This window comes from Mchenga conophoros, linkage group LG7, assembly GCF_057382185.1.
Source record: "Mchenga conophoros isolate Kocher_MC1m ecotype Shallow Benthic linkage group LG7, M_conophoros_male_GT1.1, whole genome shotgun sequence".
Taxonomy (NCBI): Eukaryota; Metazoa; Chordata; class Actinopteri; order Cichliformes; family Cichlidae; genus Mchenga; species Mchenga conophoros.
Window position 1 is genome coordinate 11366901 of NC_140532.1, and position 16676 is coordinate 11383576.

At 40.4% G+C, this 16676-nt stretch overlaps 1 protein-coding gene across 6 annotated transcripts in view; it reads left to right on the plus strand.

Moving 5' to 3' along the window:
- Positions 1–16625, plus strand: part of mef2aa (myocyte enhancer factor 2aa) — a 67293-nt gene extending 50668 nt beyond the window's left edge. For 4 of the 6 annotated variants that reach the window (XM_085282086.1, XM_085282090.1, XM_085282087.1 and 1 more), the window contains 5 exons: positions 8663–8847; positions 10338–10361; positions 12091–12220; positions 12396–12519; positions 12710–16625. In XM_085282086.1, the coding sequence (XP_085138212.1) occupies positions 8663–8847; positions 10338–10361; positions 12091–12220; positions 12396–12519; positions 12710–13046 (800 nt within the window). In that variant the 3' untranslated portion in view covers positions 13047–16625. The remainder of the gene's footprint in view (positions 1–8662; positions 8848–10337; positions 10362–12090; positions 12221–12395; positions 12520–12709) is intronic. The other 2 variants (XM_085282089.1, XM_085282088.1) reach the window with 1 other exon arrangement.
- The last annotated feature ends 51 nt before the right edge of the window (positions 16626–16676 follow it).

Here is a 16676-nt window from a genome sequence, read left to right on the forward strand (position 1 = left end):
TTTCAGAATTTGCTGAGGAGATCAGTATCACTCTTATATCCCTGTTGAACATGGAGTTGGAGGCCAGAAGTTTGTTAACCTAGCTTAGCATAAAGAGTGGAGACAATGGGTAGCAGCATGCAAGTTCACTTAATTTTATAAGCGGGATATATGTTGTGAAGAATCGACATACAAATTAATCTTGGATCCAATCAATTTTCCAGACTTGTCGGCTTTATTTGTAAAAAAGCATCCTGGCCCCTTTGATGGAAATTGTATCAACAACATTTATGTATCACTTTTACTGTTTCAAATAAATACATGCCAGTTAACGTTATGGGATTGGTATGCTCACAATTAAGACCGATCTGCAACAGAACAACCCAAGAAAGAAAAAGAAAGTTCAGACATTAGCAGACGTTTGAGGACAAGCGCAGACTTTTGGCTAAGAGACGTAAGTAAAAAGAGAGGCTGCACACAGGAGCAGGGGGGATATGAGGACAGGGTGCACAGAGAGGCAAGGGAATATGAGAGGTGGGAATGGGGCACACACATGGCAGTGTGGACGGAAATGCTGGAAGCTCTGGGGCTAGATATTGAGATGCAGTCCCATCTCAAGGGTACAGGGGAAAAAAAACAATAAATGTGACCTATGTCTGAATGACAGAGTTCAGGCACTTGACAAAGCCAATAATGTTGCATACTTCAGATAGATTAGAGAAAACTTGACTGATCTAGCTTTTACCTCTTTAGTTTCATATGCATAAATAGGTTTGCGTTATCTAGGTTGTCCACATTTAACCTCTGAGTGGTCTCTATCTCAAATGGTTTTCAACTTTTTGTCCAAAATGGTCTCCAGGGTAAGTGAGCTAATGTCAAGTCGTCATTCAACACCTCTTATCTGATCTTTGGTGGATATATTTTTTTCACATCCTCTGAGATGCTCATTGTTACACCTTTTACTGTATCTGCATAGTGGAAAAATGATGTCAGTGACACTAGTACTGGTATGACTGGTTGGACTCAGTCAGTTCGGTTGGCTTTTGCAAGATTTCACTACAATGCCTTTGATGGGAGCACATGCAGCAAGGTGTGAAATGCCTCACTGACATTTGACCACATATCAGTAGTAACATGTTCTTGTTTACTGGGGGTATACTAAATGATAATTTTCTAGAATAACTCATCCCTTGTGATTAATAACTGTAAAGCATTTATCTTATTTTTAGATGATTCTGGTGGCATGCTAGCATTATATTCTTTTGACCTAAGTGCATTGCTTAAATGTGTGTGAAACATCACTCAGAGGTGCACAAATTCAGAATTACACAAGTAACCGTTTTCTGAACGTGCCTCCTCACAGTGGAATGCTGCTTTCCTCATCCTCGACTTGATAAACAAGCTGAAAACAAACAAGTTGCTCTCTTTAATCACATATTGAAAATTCCCTCACCATAAGGACCCTGGCAGAGCACGTTCTACTCTTTCGTGCACTGTGAAGATAGAGCTACATGACATTTTCATGTCTGGTCTGCCATCTCCATCACATGCTCTGCTAGCTTGCAGAAAGATGCAGATGGTTAATCATATCACTCTGTGCATCTTATTAGGTGGCATGCTGGATACCACAGACCTTTCAGTGCCAAGTGGTGCGGGCTCCAGCCCAGCGGGTAAGTCCTCCTGGAGAGATTCATTAGCTCTCTGTAGCTCTGCCCAACAGGCTTCCTGCTTAGCAAATGAGCTGGATAGTAGCATATCTATTTGTGATTGGCTAAAGACAGTCGTCAGTACCACTGACTGATTGGTTTGACTGTCTTTCCATTGCATGCAAAGGGCACACATGTCCTCTTAACAGAGAGCATGCACAATATGCTTGGTAAACGCACGTTTGAGAGATGGGAAATGGTTCCACAGCATTAAACCCTGTGTGGTGTTTGTACTTCAAAGCGGTAAAAGAGTGGGGCAATTAGCTGTCTTACTGACACGGGCAGGTAAATAAACCCAGTGTTTCCTTTAAACTTGTCGCCTCTACACAGTTCCCTCTTCTCCTGTTTCCTTCCCGTCTATTGACAGGTGCATCTGTTCCCCCCTGACTGCCCTGGCAGCCCTTATAAGGCTGGAGAGGGTCTGTAAGATGCCTAGACCAGCATAACCCTGTAGGTATTCAGGCCATGTCATTCCACTAAGTCCTCAGTACACAATGACCGGACAGCCTGTCATGAGTGAAAAGTGTCGTGTGACACGTGGAGGCAGATGGAGTTTTAACTCTTTCCTTATTTTGTTTAGCAAACTGGCAAACTGCATGACATCAAAGGTAATAACAATTTGAAGAACACTAGGATATAAGCTTTAAGAGATTTTAGGCTCGGCCTTAGTCACAGAGTTTAAAGACAACCAAAAAGAAAGTGCTCGGTTGGTTTTAAGTTTGGGTGTGGCACCAGGTCAGGGTAAAGTCAGGAGCCTCTGCCAAGGGGCGTCAGCATTTGGCACTGTATGGGCATGTTGCAGCTGTTGTTTGCAACAAGTGTGTAGCAGAGCATAGGCTACGAGGAGGACTAACTTCTCTAGCCCTGATGTCAGATGACCATTCCTGAAATGCTTATGATTTTCCCAAGTAGCCGCAGTGACCACAGTAGAGGCATTTCAAAGCAGCCAGATGGAAGATGTGTTGTGTGATATCTTCTCCCCATTTAATAGTTTTAAGTACTTTCAAACTTTTTTTTCTAAGTTAAGCAAAAGGCAAATTATTTTTATCCCATTCAACTATTGGAGTGTGATAGCCGCTTTATTTATTAGCTTTTTGTGTAAAATTTCTCCATCTTACAGGCGCACGTACTGTATATGCATGCACGATACCACAGCGAACATCACTGGCAACATTTTCTGGCAGATAAATGTCAGTTGTTCTCTCTAAAATAAGCCATCTGTTGTTCTTGTCTAGTTTCTCATTCAGATAATGGCTTGAAAGCTAATACACCTCCACAAACCAAACTGCTTCTCTTTAAGCCTCATTTTATGTGATTGAGTAGTGTGTGTACTTCACTGAGTGACAGTGCATCGCTTCTTACAACAGCTCATACAATAACACCTAATTACAAGCTCTGGTCCTTGACTGGTGAGAAAGTTGTGGTGAAAACGAAGGATTCAGGAGAGTGCTCTCTGGTATGCAGTATGGTTGCGAGCTGTATACATGCCTTCATTAATACTGAATGATTGCAAGGTCTTGAAACACATTTTCAAAGTTTGTTTGCATGCCCACCAGATGTCATTAAGTAACAGGCTCAGTGGTGCCGGAGTTTGTTTTCAGAAAGTTTTTTTTCTTTGTTGTAGTTTTACTTTATTAAACTTAGGCTGCTTGGATGTCCGCAGTTGCTGAATAATGAGGGATACTTTCCAACGTCAAATGCGTGTTTCAGTTTTTCTTCAGTCTAAAATTTTTATGGGGCGTGAACAGTTATTCCATCTGACTTCATTCTTAGCAGTTACACTTGGGACATCCTGTCTCAAATTAGTTTGCTGAGATACAACAAAAGGACCGCAGGCTACATGGCATCTAGCTATTATTGGAAAACTGCATTTGGAGCCCCTTGATTCACTTCTATCATTTCTTCTCATTCATCAAGACTCCCCCCTCCCTTTTTTTTTTTTTTGCTTGAGCCTGGCGCGTGTGGGATGTTGGACACAATAAGTCACAGTGTTTTCTTTCCCCAAACTTAAAATGAAAACCGAATGTTTCACTTGTAAACACAGGGGTTTATGTAATACCCCTTACCAGACCATTTTAATAATTCAGAACAATGAACAGAAACCAAACAGCTTTCAGCGTGCACAGGTTTCAGTCAGAGAGGATTTACCAGCACAACCGATCTGTTAAGAGAAGTCTGAATATAGAATGAGAGCAGAAAAGCCCGGTGACATGCCCTATGCTGAAGGCTTGGTCTTAACTTGTGTCTGTTACCTTGGATCCCATTGAACTTTGCCGTGTATTTGTTCAGACGTGTTTTCATCCTCACTTATTTTCAAAGAATTATTTCCTTCACTCATCGTCAGACGTATGAAGTCATAATCAAACTCACATTGCACACATAAGCAAGTCAGGTGGGTTATTCTGTGTCTAAATGAGCCAGTAAACACAAGACTGTGGGTCTTTGTGTCTCCGACCGGTAATGAAATCGCCAATAGTGTGACACAAATGTATTTTAAATGAGGTGGCGAAAGGACATAACTGAAATGTTAATAGATACAGTGTGACAATATTACAATTTAAGTCATGTAGAATTAGAAATATTACAACAGGAACGCTGTGAGTTTTTCTTTTACGTTTCTGAGAATATTCACATTTGGAAAATAGAGAAAGTGTTCTTCATTTTTTGCCTCCTCGATTGTAACATTTTTACAAATGCTCTGCCAGGGTCCTTATGGTGAGGGAATTTTCAATATGTGATTAAAGAGGGCAACTCGTTTGTTTTCAGCTTGTTTATCAAGTCGAGGATGAGGAATGCAATACACATATATACTACATCAGCCTATGAGTAAGCAAGACGACTTATCAGTGGATGTCTACATTTTTAACGACTTTAAAGTAGAGATGGACCGATCCAATATTACGTAGCCTATCGGTATCGGTCTGATACTGACGTAAATTACTGGATCGGATATCGGAGAGAAATAAAAAATGTAATCCGATCCATTAAATATCAAAAAAGCACCTCACAAAACTTGCGACACGGCGTAACTCAGCTCATAACCGTAGCACGTCGGAGCAGTGTGCTCACGTGATAGAGCGGCTGTGTGTATTTGTAGCCTCCCTACCAAACCAGCATTTCATCTCCGAGGAAGTGATCCCAGAGAGAAGTAAAGCAAGTCTGTAAGTTTGTCTCTGAATGTTTGTAAAGCATTCCCACGTTAAGGTTAACAACCGATATATGGAGCGAGTGCCTCTTCTCTCTCCCTCCCTCTCCTGTTGCTACTTCAATCATGAAACTGCTCAATGATCAGCTGATCGGCTTTTCTGCCGCGAGTCCGTCTCTCTTCTTTGTTTTTGGCCCACTTTGCACCAGAAAGAGGAAACCAGCGGCTGAACAACAGCAACACGTTTAACCTTGATAAGCTGTTGTTAGAATTTATTTAATATTACTTTCTACACCAGGATCCTTTTCTACGTAGCTGATGGCTGGTAACTGTGCAGGGGCGGATCTAGCAAAGTTTAGCCAGGGGGGGCCGATAGGGCATTAACAGGGAAAAGGGGGGCACAAAGACATACTTTTCTTTCTTATTCTCATTTAAAATGTCTAGCTTTTAATAAATAATTATCTGAATCTTACACCCAAATTTTTAATCTGATGTAAAATATGTAGAAGTCCATTACTGTATATAGTAACTGTTAAGTCTAATATACCCTAGTAAGCTATAGTACTTTTTCCTTTGGGAAGGTACCATCTGTGCAGTCTGCAATTCTGTTGAAGAAAGATGTTGAATCTATTTAATTATTCTTGAAAAATAATTTAATTCTGTGCATTTTTTTTCACACTGCATCAAATTAAAGTTGATTACGTCGATTAAGCATCATGAGGTGGGGGGTGGTTCCCTATTTTTTTTTTTTGCTGGGAGTTTGCAACCCTATTAGTTAGGTTGCTTAATATTTCTGCTAAGTACTCTTTAAAATGCCAGAATAGGAAGGATGGAGTAGGTTTAAGTTTATTAGATTGATCAGTGTTGCTGAACTATGAAATATTTTGTGGGCAGTGTATTTTTTACATACAGGTATAACAGAATAGCTTTAGTGTTGTTGTTTATTTAAACTTGAGTATGAACTTATACAAAATGCAGCAAGATATTAAAAAACAGTTTTATTGATTAAAAAACACACTATATCGGATTCATATCGGTATCGGCAGATATCCAAATTTATGATATCGGTATCGGACATAAAAAAGTGGTATCGTGCCATTTCTACTTTAAAGTAGGCTGTTTTTAATAATGAAAGTTTGTTTCCATGGCACAAAAAGGACATACTTAAACAACATAATAAACCAACTATAACACAAGCCAGTCAAGCCGAACGCTCGCGTTACCTGCATATGTGCAATCATTTCTTTTCATGTGAAAAGACTCTGTACTCTAATCTCGTGATCCTTTCTATCTTTTCCTTTGCTATTTGTTTATTTTTTTTAACTTGTGTGCTTGTGCTGTGGCCACTATGAATGATGTGATATTCTTGTGTCAAACAGCTGTGGAGATTTTTCACTGATAAATAAACCATCATTGCCACCAACAGAACCTTAGTGCTAGTATGACTACAAGTGCTAAGAATATGCAAGTTGTATCTTACGTAGCTTGCAGGTATGAAACAAACATCTCTGAAGGAACCTTCTTGCAGTTTTAGCAAAGCTGCAACCTTAAGCCTGAAGTGTTTTCAGACAAAAAAACAGTTAAACCAGATTAATAAAATTAAGCAGATTATCAAGAGAAAGACATAATGAAATATATATAGATAAATGTATAAATATATATGCAAGTGCATGAAAACATAAAGCATACATGGAAATTTAACCCACAAACATTATTGTAATGTGGACACATTTTAAAACATCAGTTATGAATGAATGAATCCTTTATTTAAACAGCCTATTTGAGCTGAAGATCAATGAGCTACATAATAAAACAATACATTATGCACGCAATTGAGAAAAACATATGCAAGTTAAATTTGATGTTAAACCAAGAAAAATCATTTATGTCTTCTTTTGGCTATATATATGTGTGTCACCAGATGATGCATTACATTATTACTTGATATATGTTTTGAGTCGGATTTTTGATATGATTAGGGAATAAAAACAAACTAAACCAAAGCAAGGATTACATTTTGATATTTTACTGCAAAGCATTATTAGAAAACAATGTTACGTCAGACAGTTTTGGCTGCGAAGGTTGGCCTCCAATGCTGCAAGACAAATCTCTGATGTGAAAAAGGCCTTTAGTCATCTCCATCGTGTTGTTTTTCCTCAGCGTTACAAGGCAGACTTCTGTCAAAGTAAAATATTCGAGCTCACTGATTGCTATCAGCGAGGTCTTTATTTGCCAAATTGCCAAATTGAAATCCATTTCTTTACATGAAATTCTATTTGCACTCATTGCTCCTCATTCCCACTGAATGACTTCTTCCATGCTTTTAATCAGGCTCGCTATTTTTGGGGCTTTGGACATTTAATCTGCTAATTCTGTAAACATTGTTGTCTTGCAGCAGCGTAGTCTTATATGATCAAAGTGAAGGCTGATGGCAGTAGCTGCTTGCATATACTGTTGATTCAGCGGTGAGATACTATTGTGTACTTCATAACTGTTTATTTGACCTTGAATTGTTGCTGGCCTTATCTGTAGTCAGACGGGCTATTGTTCCATTATGTTCCTATGTAAGAGTCTACTTGTTGCGCACACACTTTGTGTTTCACTGGGATAAACTGAACACAATAGAGAAATCAGCAACTTGTTGAAGTGTTACTGATCTGTTGATGCAGTGCTAGATATCATTAATTCCTTCTTCCCTTTGTTTTCAGGATTTCCGAGTGTGTTTTTCTTAAAGTATAGTTTTTCTTTCCAGACTTAAGTCAAATAAAGTGAGGCTAAGCTTCAAGTGCACCTGAAATCTTACTTTTGTTTGGTTATTGTTTTCATAAGAATTCAGCAGTCCGTTTTTTTTTTATCAGAGCTCTTTTGTGTGAAATCTGCAGAATCTCACTGCAGATCTTGTGCAGATGAGTCATACAGTGTCTTGTGGTTCAAAATAAGGTACTGTAGCATGATAGAAATGGGAAGAACACATCTTTATGTGAAACGTGTTTTAAAAAGAAAATGCTTAATGGATGCAGACACTTTATGGTGATTTAGAAATTTTCAGTTTGTTTCGGAAAGATTTATTTTAATTGAGAAACTACCAAAAACATATTTCTTTAAAAAAAAAAAAAGTCCTAATAATAATAATAACTATAAGCCGTTCTCTGTATTGTGGCATTTATTGTAGCTTTAACACCTTTTTATAAGATTTATATTTAATATTGGTTCAATACGATTACTTCTTTTATTTTCGATCGGTCCACACCCAGTGGATATAGCGATGTTTTTCAAGGGTGGTTGTCCAATGAGAAAAGGGAGAGGGAGTTCCTAAAATGTTGTTGGAACTCAAGAAAATAACTTCCTAAAATTAGTTGAATTGTTCTCAAGAAAAGGAAATGACTAATGATCATGAATGCCTAGGTGTGAATGGTGTGGGGATAGTCTAGCACATGCTGCTGTTTGTGTGCACAGTGAAAAACAACAAAGAACAACATTTTATTGTTCTTATTCAATTGTAATGGCCTCAGCTATTTCTTTTAAGCAGTCACAGTACATTTGCCAGTGAACTGCTCCTCGTCCCAAGATGCAAAGAATTGGCTTTGATGTAATCATTCACAGTAAAAATAAAGGGCTCATCAATTTTGAAATGGACATTTTATTTTTGTAAATGTGCAGGATAATTATCCCAGTCTATTAAAACTTCCCAGAGGGTTGGAAACACTTAACGCTGCATGCTGCAGCAAGCTGGAAAACAACACAGCGCGAGAGGTTTGGTTGATGACTGGGAGTGTTGTCAGTCACAGTGCATGGTTTGATTATGTGTTTCTGTTGCTGTGCGCATCTGCAGGAAATGGTTTTGTTAACCCCAGGGGCTCTCCAGGCCTCCTCAGCACAGCCAGTGGCAATGGCCTGGGTAAAGTCATGCCCACCAAGTCTCCGCCACCCCCTGGAGGGAACATGGGAATGGGAAGCCGCAAGCCAGACCTGAGGGTTGTTATCCCTCCATCAAGCAAAGGGATGATGCCCCCGCTGGTGAGTAGAGAGCACACCACTGCACACGAGTATTACTAGCTGAAGCACCTTTAAATATCTCTGCTGCAGGGCAGAGCAGAGCTTTGTTTGGTGTCTTTATCAAGCCCTTCGTAGCAGAACACTTTGCCTGGATTTTGCCCAAACATGTTTTCGATGTTATCACAAAACGTAGCGTGGTGTTCAGCTGAGGTTTCCGCCTCACTTGAACACTTGAACTCAGGACTTTTATTTATCTGAGAAGTGGGGCTCAGTGTGGTAGCGTAAGTGTCTGAGATGTGTTCACCTCTATTTCAGTGTGGACCGAACCATGGATCTGCACCCTCCCTCCATTATTCACATTCATTCTGAGGCCTGTAAAAACAATAATAAGAAGAAAGCTTCAGGGTGCCCTGATCGTAGCAAACACATGAGGTTTAAGCAGACCCTCCGAGTCACGAATCGACATTCAGAAAACTGTAAAAGGGGGGTTGGGGCGGGATTTAAAGACAGTTGCAAGCAAATACCCTGATTCACCTCTGTGTGTTGTTTGTGGTGTCAGTAACAGGAGCCTTTCCAGAAAACCGATGTGTTTTGTAAATAAACCTCTGGTTACTGTGGCTGCTCCTCCTTTGCTGAGCCTCAGCTGGCCTGGAGCAGTGTTTAAACAACTGTGTGATACTGTGTCTGCTTGTGGAATACGTAGGAGTAGGACAGGTTGTGTTGCAAGAGGTGCAGGGTGGGAGGTCCTGTTCTGTCTGAGCCTACGAAGTATTTTCGACTGGTAGAGGCTGTTGAGGGCGTGGGCTGTGGCAGGTCTGCAGACAGCCTGTCATTAGGCCATAATGGTATTAAATTAATCACATCTCAGTGTGACAGAGTGTAGATGAAGACTTAATCAGGGGCCCAGGGTGTGAGCCAGATAATATCTTGTCGCCCTTGTCATGTCTTCCTACCGCTATTGATTGAGTGTGGGTATTAAGAGCCCCGGCGTGGACACAGTATGTCCCACAGCACAGAAAAGATGGAAAATGGGCTTCTTGTTCTTCCTCCCAGCACAGGGGGGATTTTTAAGTGCACAGTACTAAGCAGCCATTATTGGTACCAGCGGAGAAGCTTCATTCGTAATTTCTGGTGATTATGATTTGATCTCAGTGCCACTCACAAATGTCAGCTCTCATTTGTGTAAGCTTCACTGACGTCCGACTGCTCCATCTTCTTTATTTACAAGACTGGAATTTTATAGCCCAACAAACCGGAGCACCAGCGCTTCATACCCACACGTGCTACGGTTTGGTGACAGCATGTATTTGCATTACATTTAAAAAAGCAAATTTAGCTGCTTTGTTCAAAGAGAGCGGGATTTACCAGTGATTGGTCACCAGAAGTTTTTATATTTATTATTGTCCCTTTTACTGTAAATTCCTGCACTTGTCACCTCCCCCCACCCCGAGCGATTTACAGCCGCTCTGCTGCTTTTCTGTAACTCTCTTCTTTTCTTCTGTTGAGGGCAGTCTGAGGAGGAGGAAATGGATTTGGTGAGTTTTGAGAAATGCCTGGGCAAATGGCTGCAATGTGAACGTGCTTCCGGTGATCACTGATGCTAGACTGAAGGCACCGCGCACACTGGAGACTGGCTCTCAGATCTCCCAGTGATAAGAAACAAGACATGGAAAAACAAAAACAACAACGACAAAAACATTAACACTGCATGCTTTGGGTTTGGCCTGTGAAAATTGCCTCGGCCTGTTAAATTGGCTCCTCTATTCCCAACACGTCAATGTTAGTCATATACCACCAGAGTTTATGTGTGAAAGTGTGTGTGTGACAGAGAAGGAGAGCGAGAGAAAGGAAGAGGGGGAGAAAGCAGATCAGTGATTACTTTTTAAAATTATTTTACGCATAGTTTCATGTTTTACAACTCAAAGAGTGATGAGTAAATTATAAATCATTTATATTTTTTAAGCCAGAGAGGATTACATCATCTTAAATGATATCACCTTACGAGATACTCGGTGAAGTCATCTGGCTGGAGAGTGTTGGAACAATGCGAGGAAGCCATCGACTGTAGATCATGATGCAATGGCGCTTCAAACACGACTGCTGGCAGCTGCACATATGTTTGTTACATTAAACACGGGGGAATTTTATAGTATTGTTCTAAACTTTTGCTGCGTTTCATTAGTGGATCTGCAACTCACTGAAGAGTTTACTGCATGACCACAACAAGCTGCATTTTTTTTGCGGACTGCATGCCAGTCACTGCACTAAAAACCACTGGGGCTCTGCTGTGTGTCACTCTGGGTGCTGATATGTGTCATATACGCATATATATACATATACATAATATTCGGGTGTGAAACTGATCTCCAGACTCACTTTAATGGCTCACTCTGATTGTTTTTGCGGTGGACTCTTGTGGAGTGGAGCTTGCCCAAAACGAGTGTTCTTAACTCTTTAATAACACTAACAAAATGTATTTGTCGTGCTTTTAATTGCACATCAGCAATTCTGTACTGACGTCGGTCAGCTTTCTACTTTGAATAGCAGAATTCTACCTAAATTTATTGCAAAGCTCTCTCAACGTTTTTCTGTATATATTAAATATAAACGAATCTGTAGGTAATCAGACTAAATATATCAGTTTATTGTTAGGTGTCCTCATTTTTTAATCTACTTTCATAAACTTTTTAATGCACACAGTCAATAAAAAATCAGAAAGAGCGGAACATTTACAGCAATGAAGTTACACTGCCACCTTGTGGCAGCTTTTATTATTACATGCACATTCTTGACACGACCTTTAGTACAGAATATGGAACACTTTGAAAAAAAATAGTCATTAAAAAAACTGGATCATTTGTAGCCTTTACATTACGGACTTTTAACTTTGCCCAAGAGCTACTTTAGCGAAATGACTGAATCATCTGCAGTATTTATCAGGTAAAATAATAAAAGGATCAAAAGACAAACAAAGAAAGGATTTTACTTTATTCAGTAACTACAGCTTCATTAAACTGAAAATGCTTTAGTTACATTTTGAAAACATTAGGCACAGGTGAAAACTCATCAATAAGTCGTATTCAGTGCAGCCTGCCCCTGGCATTATATGGCTGATTTGGCACGCAGCCTCTAAGTCGAGTAACACGACGCTAAATGAAGTGTTTTAAATGATACTATTGGCACTGTTTAGCATCCAAGTGTGATATTTTTATAGTGCCATGTTTTGAGCTAAAGTATTTTCTTTGTTGTTTGTGTTTTTTGCAGAACACTCAGAGGATAAGCAGTTCCCAGTCCACCCAGCCGCTGGCTACTCCAGTCGTGTCTGTCACCACCCCCAGCTTACCCCCACAGGGCCTGGTCTACTCAGGCATGACCACCTCCTACAATCCTGCTGGTGAGTCTGGACTCGCTCACCCCCCTCCCAGACTGACAACAACCTTTTTGGCCGAGATTATTTGCACAACACGCTGTTGGTTCCTGCTCTTTTCTCAGTGGCACACAGTGTTGTAACTGAAATGCGAGTGAGTTCTCAGTGTGCGTGGTTGCTTTTTTTTTTTTTTTTTTAACAGAGTACTCCCTGAGCAGTGCAGAGATCTCTTCCCTACAGGGCTTCAGCTCTCCTGGGCTCTCGCTGGGCTCCATGTCGGCATGGCAACAGCATCAACTGGGCCAAGCAGCTCTTAATTCTTTGGTGTGAGTAACACACTTACAAACAAAAGCACACTCTCCAGACGCCCTCACATAAAAGCAACACCCACTGTGCTCTGTGATATCATACTGAATCACACATCTACAGTCCTGGCTTTTCACATTATTTCAGTTCATATTTGTTCGCTCGTTGTTTTTGACCAAGAACAAAATGTCTCGCTTATCTTTGCTGCAGTGGCGGAGGTCACCTACCTCAGGGTTCCAACCTATCTATCAGCACCAGCCAGAGCATAAACATCAAGTCTGAGCCTATCTCACCGCCACGGGAGCGCGTCACCCCGTCTGGGTTCCCCTCACAGCAGCCGCAGCAAGGGTCCAGCCGACAGGAAGTTCTGGGACGTTCACCTGCCGACAGCCTCAGCTCGTCTTGTAGCTCATATGATGGCAGTGATCGCGAGGACCACCGGCCAGACTTCCACTCCCCGCTGGGGCTGGGCAGACCCCCTGCTGGCTCGGAGGACAGGGAGAGCCCATCGGTCAAGCGCTTGCGCATGGACACATGGGTGACATAAAGAGCTCTGATCAAGCCTCCAGTCACCAGCCGGTCAGAGAGAGAGGGAGGGGTTAGACATGGAGATAAAAGAGAGAGAAAGAGGGAAAAAGAGAGAGTGAGGGAAAGAGAGAGAAAGAGAGAGAGAGAGAGAGAGCAAGGGTCCTTACAGCTATCATTGTCATGCTATTATTCAACTCCACTTCAGTTTGTATGACTGAGATGTAATGTAATAAGACGTGTCAGGACATATCTAAAGTTAATTCTCAGACTGATAAAATAAGATTAAAAACTCAGCTAGGTGGACTGAATTATATGCACAAACAGGTGGTATCAGGTACTTGGTGCAATTCAGGAGACGCTGCAGAAGAAAGATGTTCAAAGAAAATCGTTAAACAATAGGCGGTAGATTACTTTAGTCACTGGTCTAGTCAGACACTTACATGTAGTTGCTGTTTTTGCTGTTGTGCTTGCAAGTTGCAAACAGTCAGAGAAAATTGTGTTGCTTTCAGGCTGAGGACCCGTGCATATGATATTTCACTGCAAGAACTGTCTTTAAAATCATGCTGTAATCACACAAGACCTTTATATTAAGTGGCCTCTCCTAATTTATTGACTGAGTGGATCAGGCGCGCATCAGTTTAAAGGACCAGTGTGTGGGATTTGGTAGAATTTAGCTGCGATGGTGTGTGTTGCAAATTGATCCCTCACTTTTCCCCTTCCGAGGCCGCCAATGTAGAAACGTGAAAGGTTTGTCCACGTTTGTCCCACATGACCGACTCCGTGGAAGAAAATACTGCTCTAATTATAAGCCACACATCCCCCCCTTCAAAACGTAAAAAACAAATTCAATTGCAGTTGACTACACACTAATTCAAACATGTTTGTGAATGCTGTAATATACGCATGCCGTTGGATACTCAAACATCCAGCACACTGGTCCTTTTTATCGAAGTTACACAGATATTTTGATCCTACAGTAAATCGTTGCAACAGTTGAGACTACTTTAGCGAATACGTGAAACATAAATGTCGGGGGTAAAAATGAGATAGGAGCAGAATCTATTGCAATAATGACAATAACTATTCATTTTATAATTTAAAAGATTAGGGTATGTAAATGTGCAATTAAGATAATGCCCAGTTGAGCTGGTGAGAAAGTCAGCATGTTCACGTTTGTGTAACAGTTCATCAGTAATATAAGCCAAAGCTGTTCTTTTGTGTTGTTTTGTACAGTTGCATTGATTTCTCCTAACAACTCACTCAAACGCACCGTTTCTTTCGTCACAGTTCTTATTTGTTATTGTGCTTTTAATATAGTTTAAAGTCATGTAAACCAGATCTTGAATCGATATCGAAAGCCATGAACATTTGCTGTTCTGTTTGTGTAATTGATCATTTGAGCCAAACGTCGTCTTTTGTTGTGTAAATAGCGACTTTAATATATATTACCAGGGTGTGAGTACATGCTGAATGTACTGTATGATCACCGTTTTCAAGGAAAGTATATTTTTGTGGTTTACAGCCAAGTTTACAAGAGTACACCCTTAAAGAAAAAGGAAAAAAAAAGTAGATCATTCACTGGTCAATATTTACTATTATGTTAGTCTCTTTGAAAATGAACCGCCAACATAAAACTCCCATGTGTTTAGTTCCAGATGGCTAATTTGTTTCGTCTCTCTTTTTAGTGGTTTAGTGGTGATTGTTTGTCCTGATGACATTGTAATAACAATGCTGTGAGGTTGAAGTTCCACTATTTTCATATTTCTTAAGGATAATCACAAGGCTAGGGGAAATAGGGTTTCTTCTCACCTATTGTGCTGGCCTGTGTTAGCAGCTGCTGAATACACTGCCACCATTCAAGTCCAAGGTCCAAGCCCCTCACTGAGGAATAATCTATTGTTAATGCGTGTAGCTCGACTGAAAGACACGTCATCTCTCAAGCCATTTCCGCTATCGTGCTATTGGTTCATGCAATTAAAGGAAGACACATGGACATGGCAGAAGTGGCTGCTGACCTTCGTACAAAACCAGTCATGCCTGTTCCCACGTGTAGTTGTAAATATGTAAGTCTGCTTGAACTGTCCGTCACAATTGTGTGCAAAAACACCCATGTGTGTCATGAATTGGCTACGCAAACTTCATCTTATCTCCATTTCCCGTTTGAGTAGTGCAGCCTGAGGAACAGTGAAAATCTGAAGCTGTTGAGGTCATGTAAAGACAGGAGATGGTGTTCAGGGGGAGGGGCTGTGACTTGTTTTCTTCTTCATCCTCACTGGAAAGGAATCATTCAGCAGCCAAATCATAATAAAACACACTGACTGACTTCAATCTCACTGCTGAAAGGCACACATTTGTATGAGAAGTTTGCTGTACAAGACGAGTGTTGCTGTGTCTTCGCCATGGCTTTTCTTGTGTGCGTTTCTGAGGTTTCTGACCTATGCTGCCCCCATCAACAGCTCCATGGTTGCTCACGTCTGTAATGATCTATGCAGTTAACCCCGATTCACATTAAACATACAGAATATGATGTCATTACAGGTCACGTTTAGTCTGCGGTGCATTAGGAAGACGAGTGTTAAAGACTGTTAGCCTCCTAAAGTGCCACAGAAGGAAGTTGCTGGAGTACAAGTTAGGTCTAATACATTTCATTAAATTATTTATTTGGATACCCTATGTCAATTTCCACATACTCACATGGTGTATAGTAATCCATAGTGTAATGTAGTTTTAACACAGCTGGTGAGAATAGCAATAATAAAAGACTACAACGAAAACCATCTGCCTGTCTGGGCAGCATCACCTCGAAGTTGAGCACATATTTTAGCACTCGATAACATATCAGGGAATTTTGTAGTTGCTCTATCAATATGCACAGTTAGGAAAATGCCTTATCCCAAAGAGAAATGACACCGCTTTTACTTTCCCTCAGTAAAACAAAGACAATGCAGATTTCAAGCAAACATGACCAGACCTGCCTCGTCTCAGATAGGACACACGCAAGAAAACGCACGGCGAATGCACTGCGATACACTTTGCTCTTTTGGTCTCTGTCCAAGTTGTGCACAACTGATGAATGTGAAAGGAAAGGGTAATCAATGAACCTCTGTCGAGGACTTTCTTCACTTTGCTGTGCAAGAGTACACTGCTTTGCTTCACTGCTTTTATAAACAGAACTACGTGTTTGGTAAGTGTTTGTAGTTGATAGTTCACTTAACTAAAGAAGCTGTTTTCGGTTTGAATGCTCAGACCGTTTGGCGGCACAAGCTGGACTTTGTTGCCAATAATGACATTATTTGTTTCAGAATCAAAATAGATTTGAAGTTAATCTACATTTTATTTCCCTTGAATGTGTTCCTTTATTTTCAGCATAAATATTCAAGTGAACTTTTTATTAAACAATTAAGATACTATGCTAGATGTTGTACAAAATTTGTATTCTTCACAAAAGTACAAAATATTGGCTTTTAATGTGTAATTTAGGTTATCTCTCTTATTCTGTATAAAATGAAGTAAACAACTCTTTCATAGAATTTGTTCTCCTGTGAAGTCCCAAACAGTAGAAACTGTCAACTTTATTAAACACCTCAGTGTATGCTCAGTCTGATCTCACTGTCTATTTATCTTTGAATTATGCAAAGACTTTTTTTCC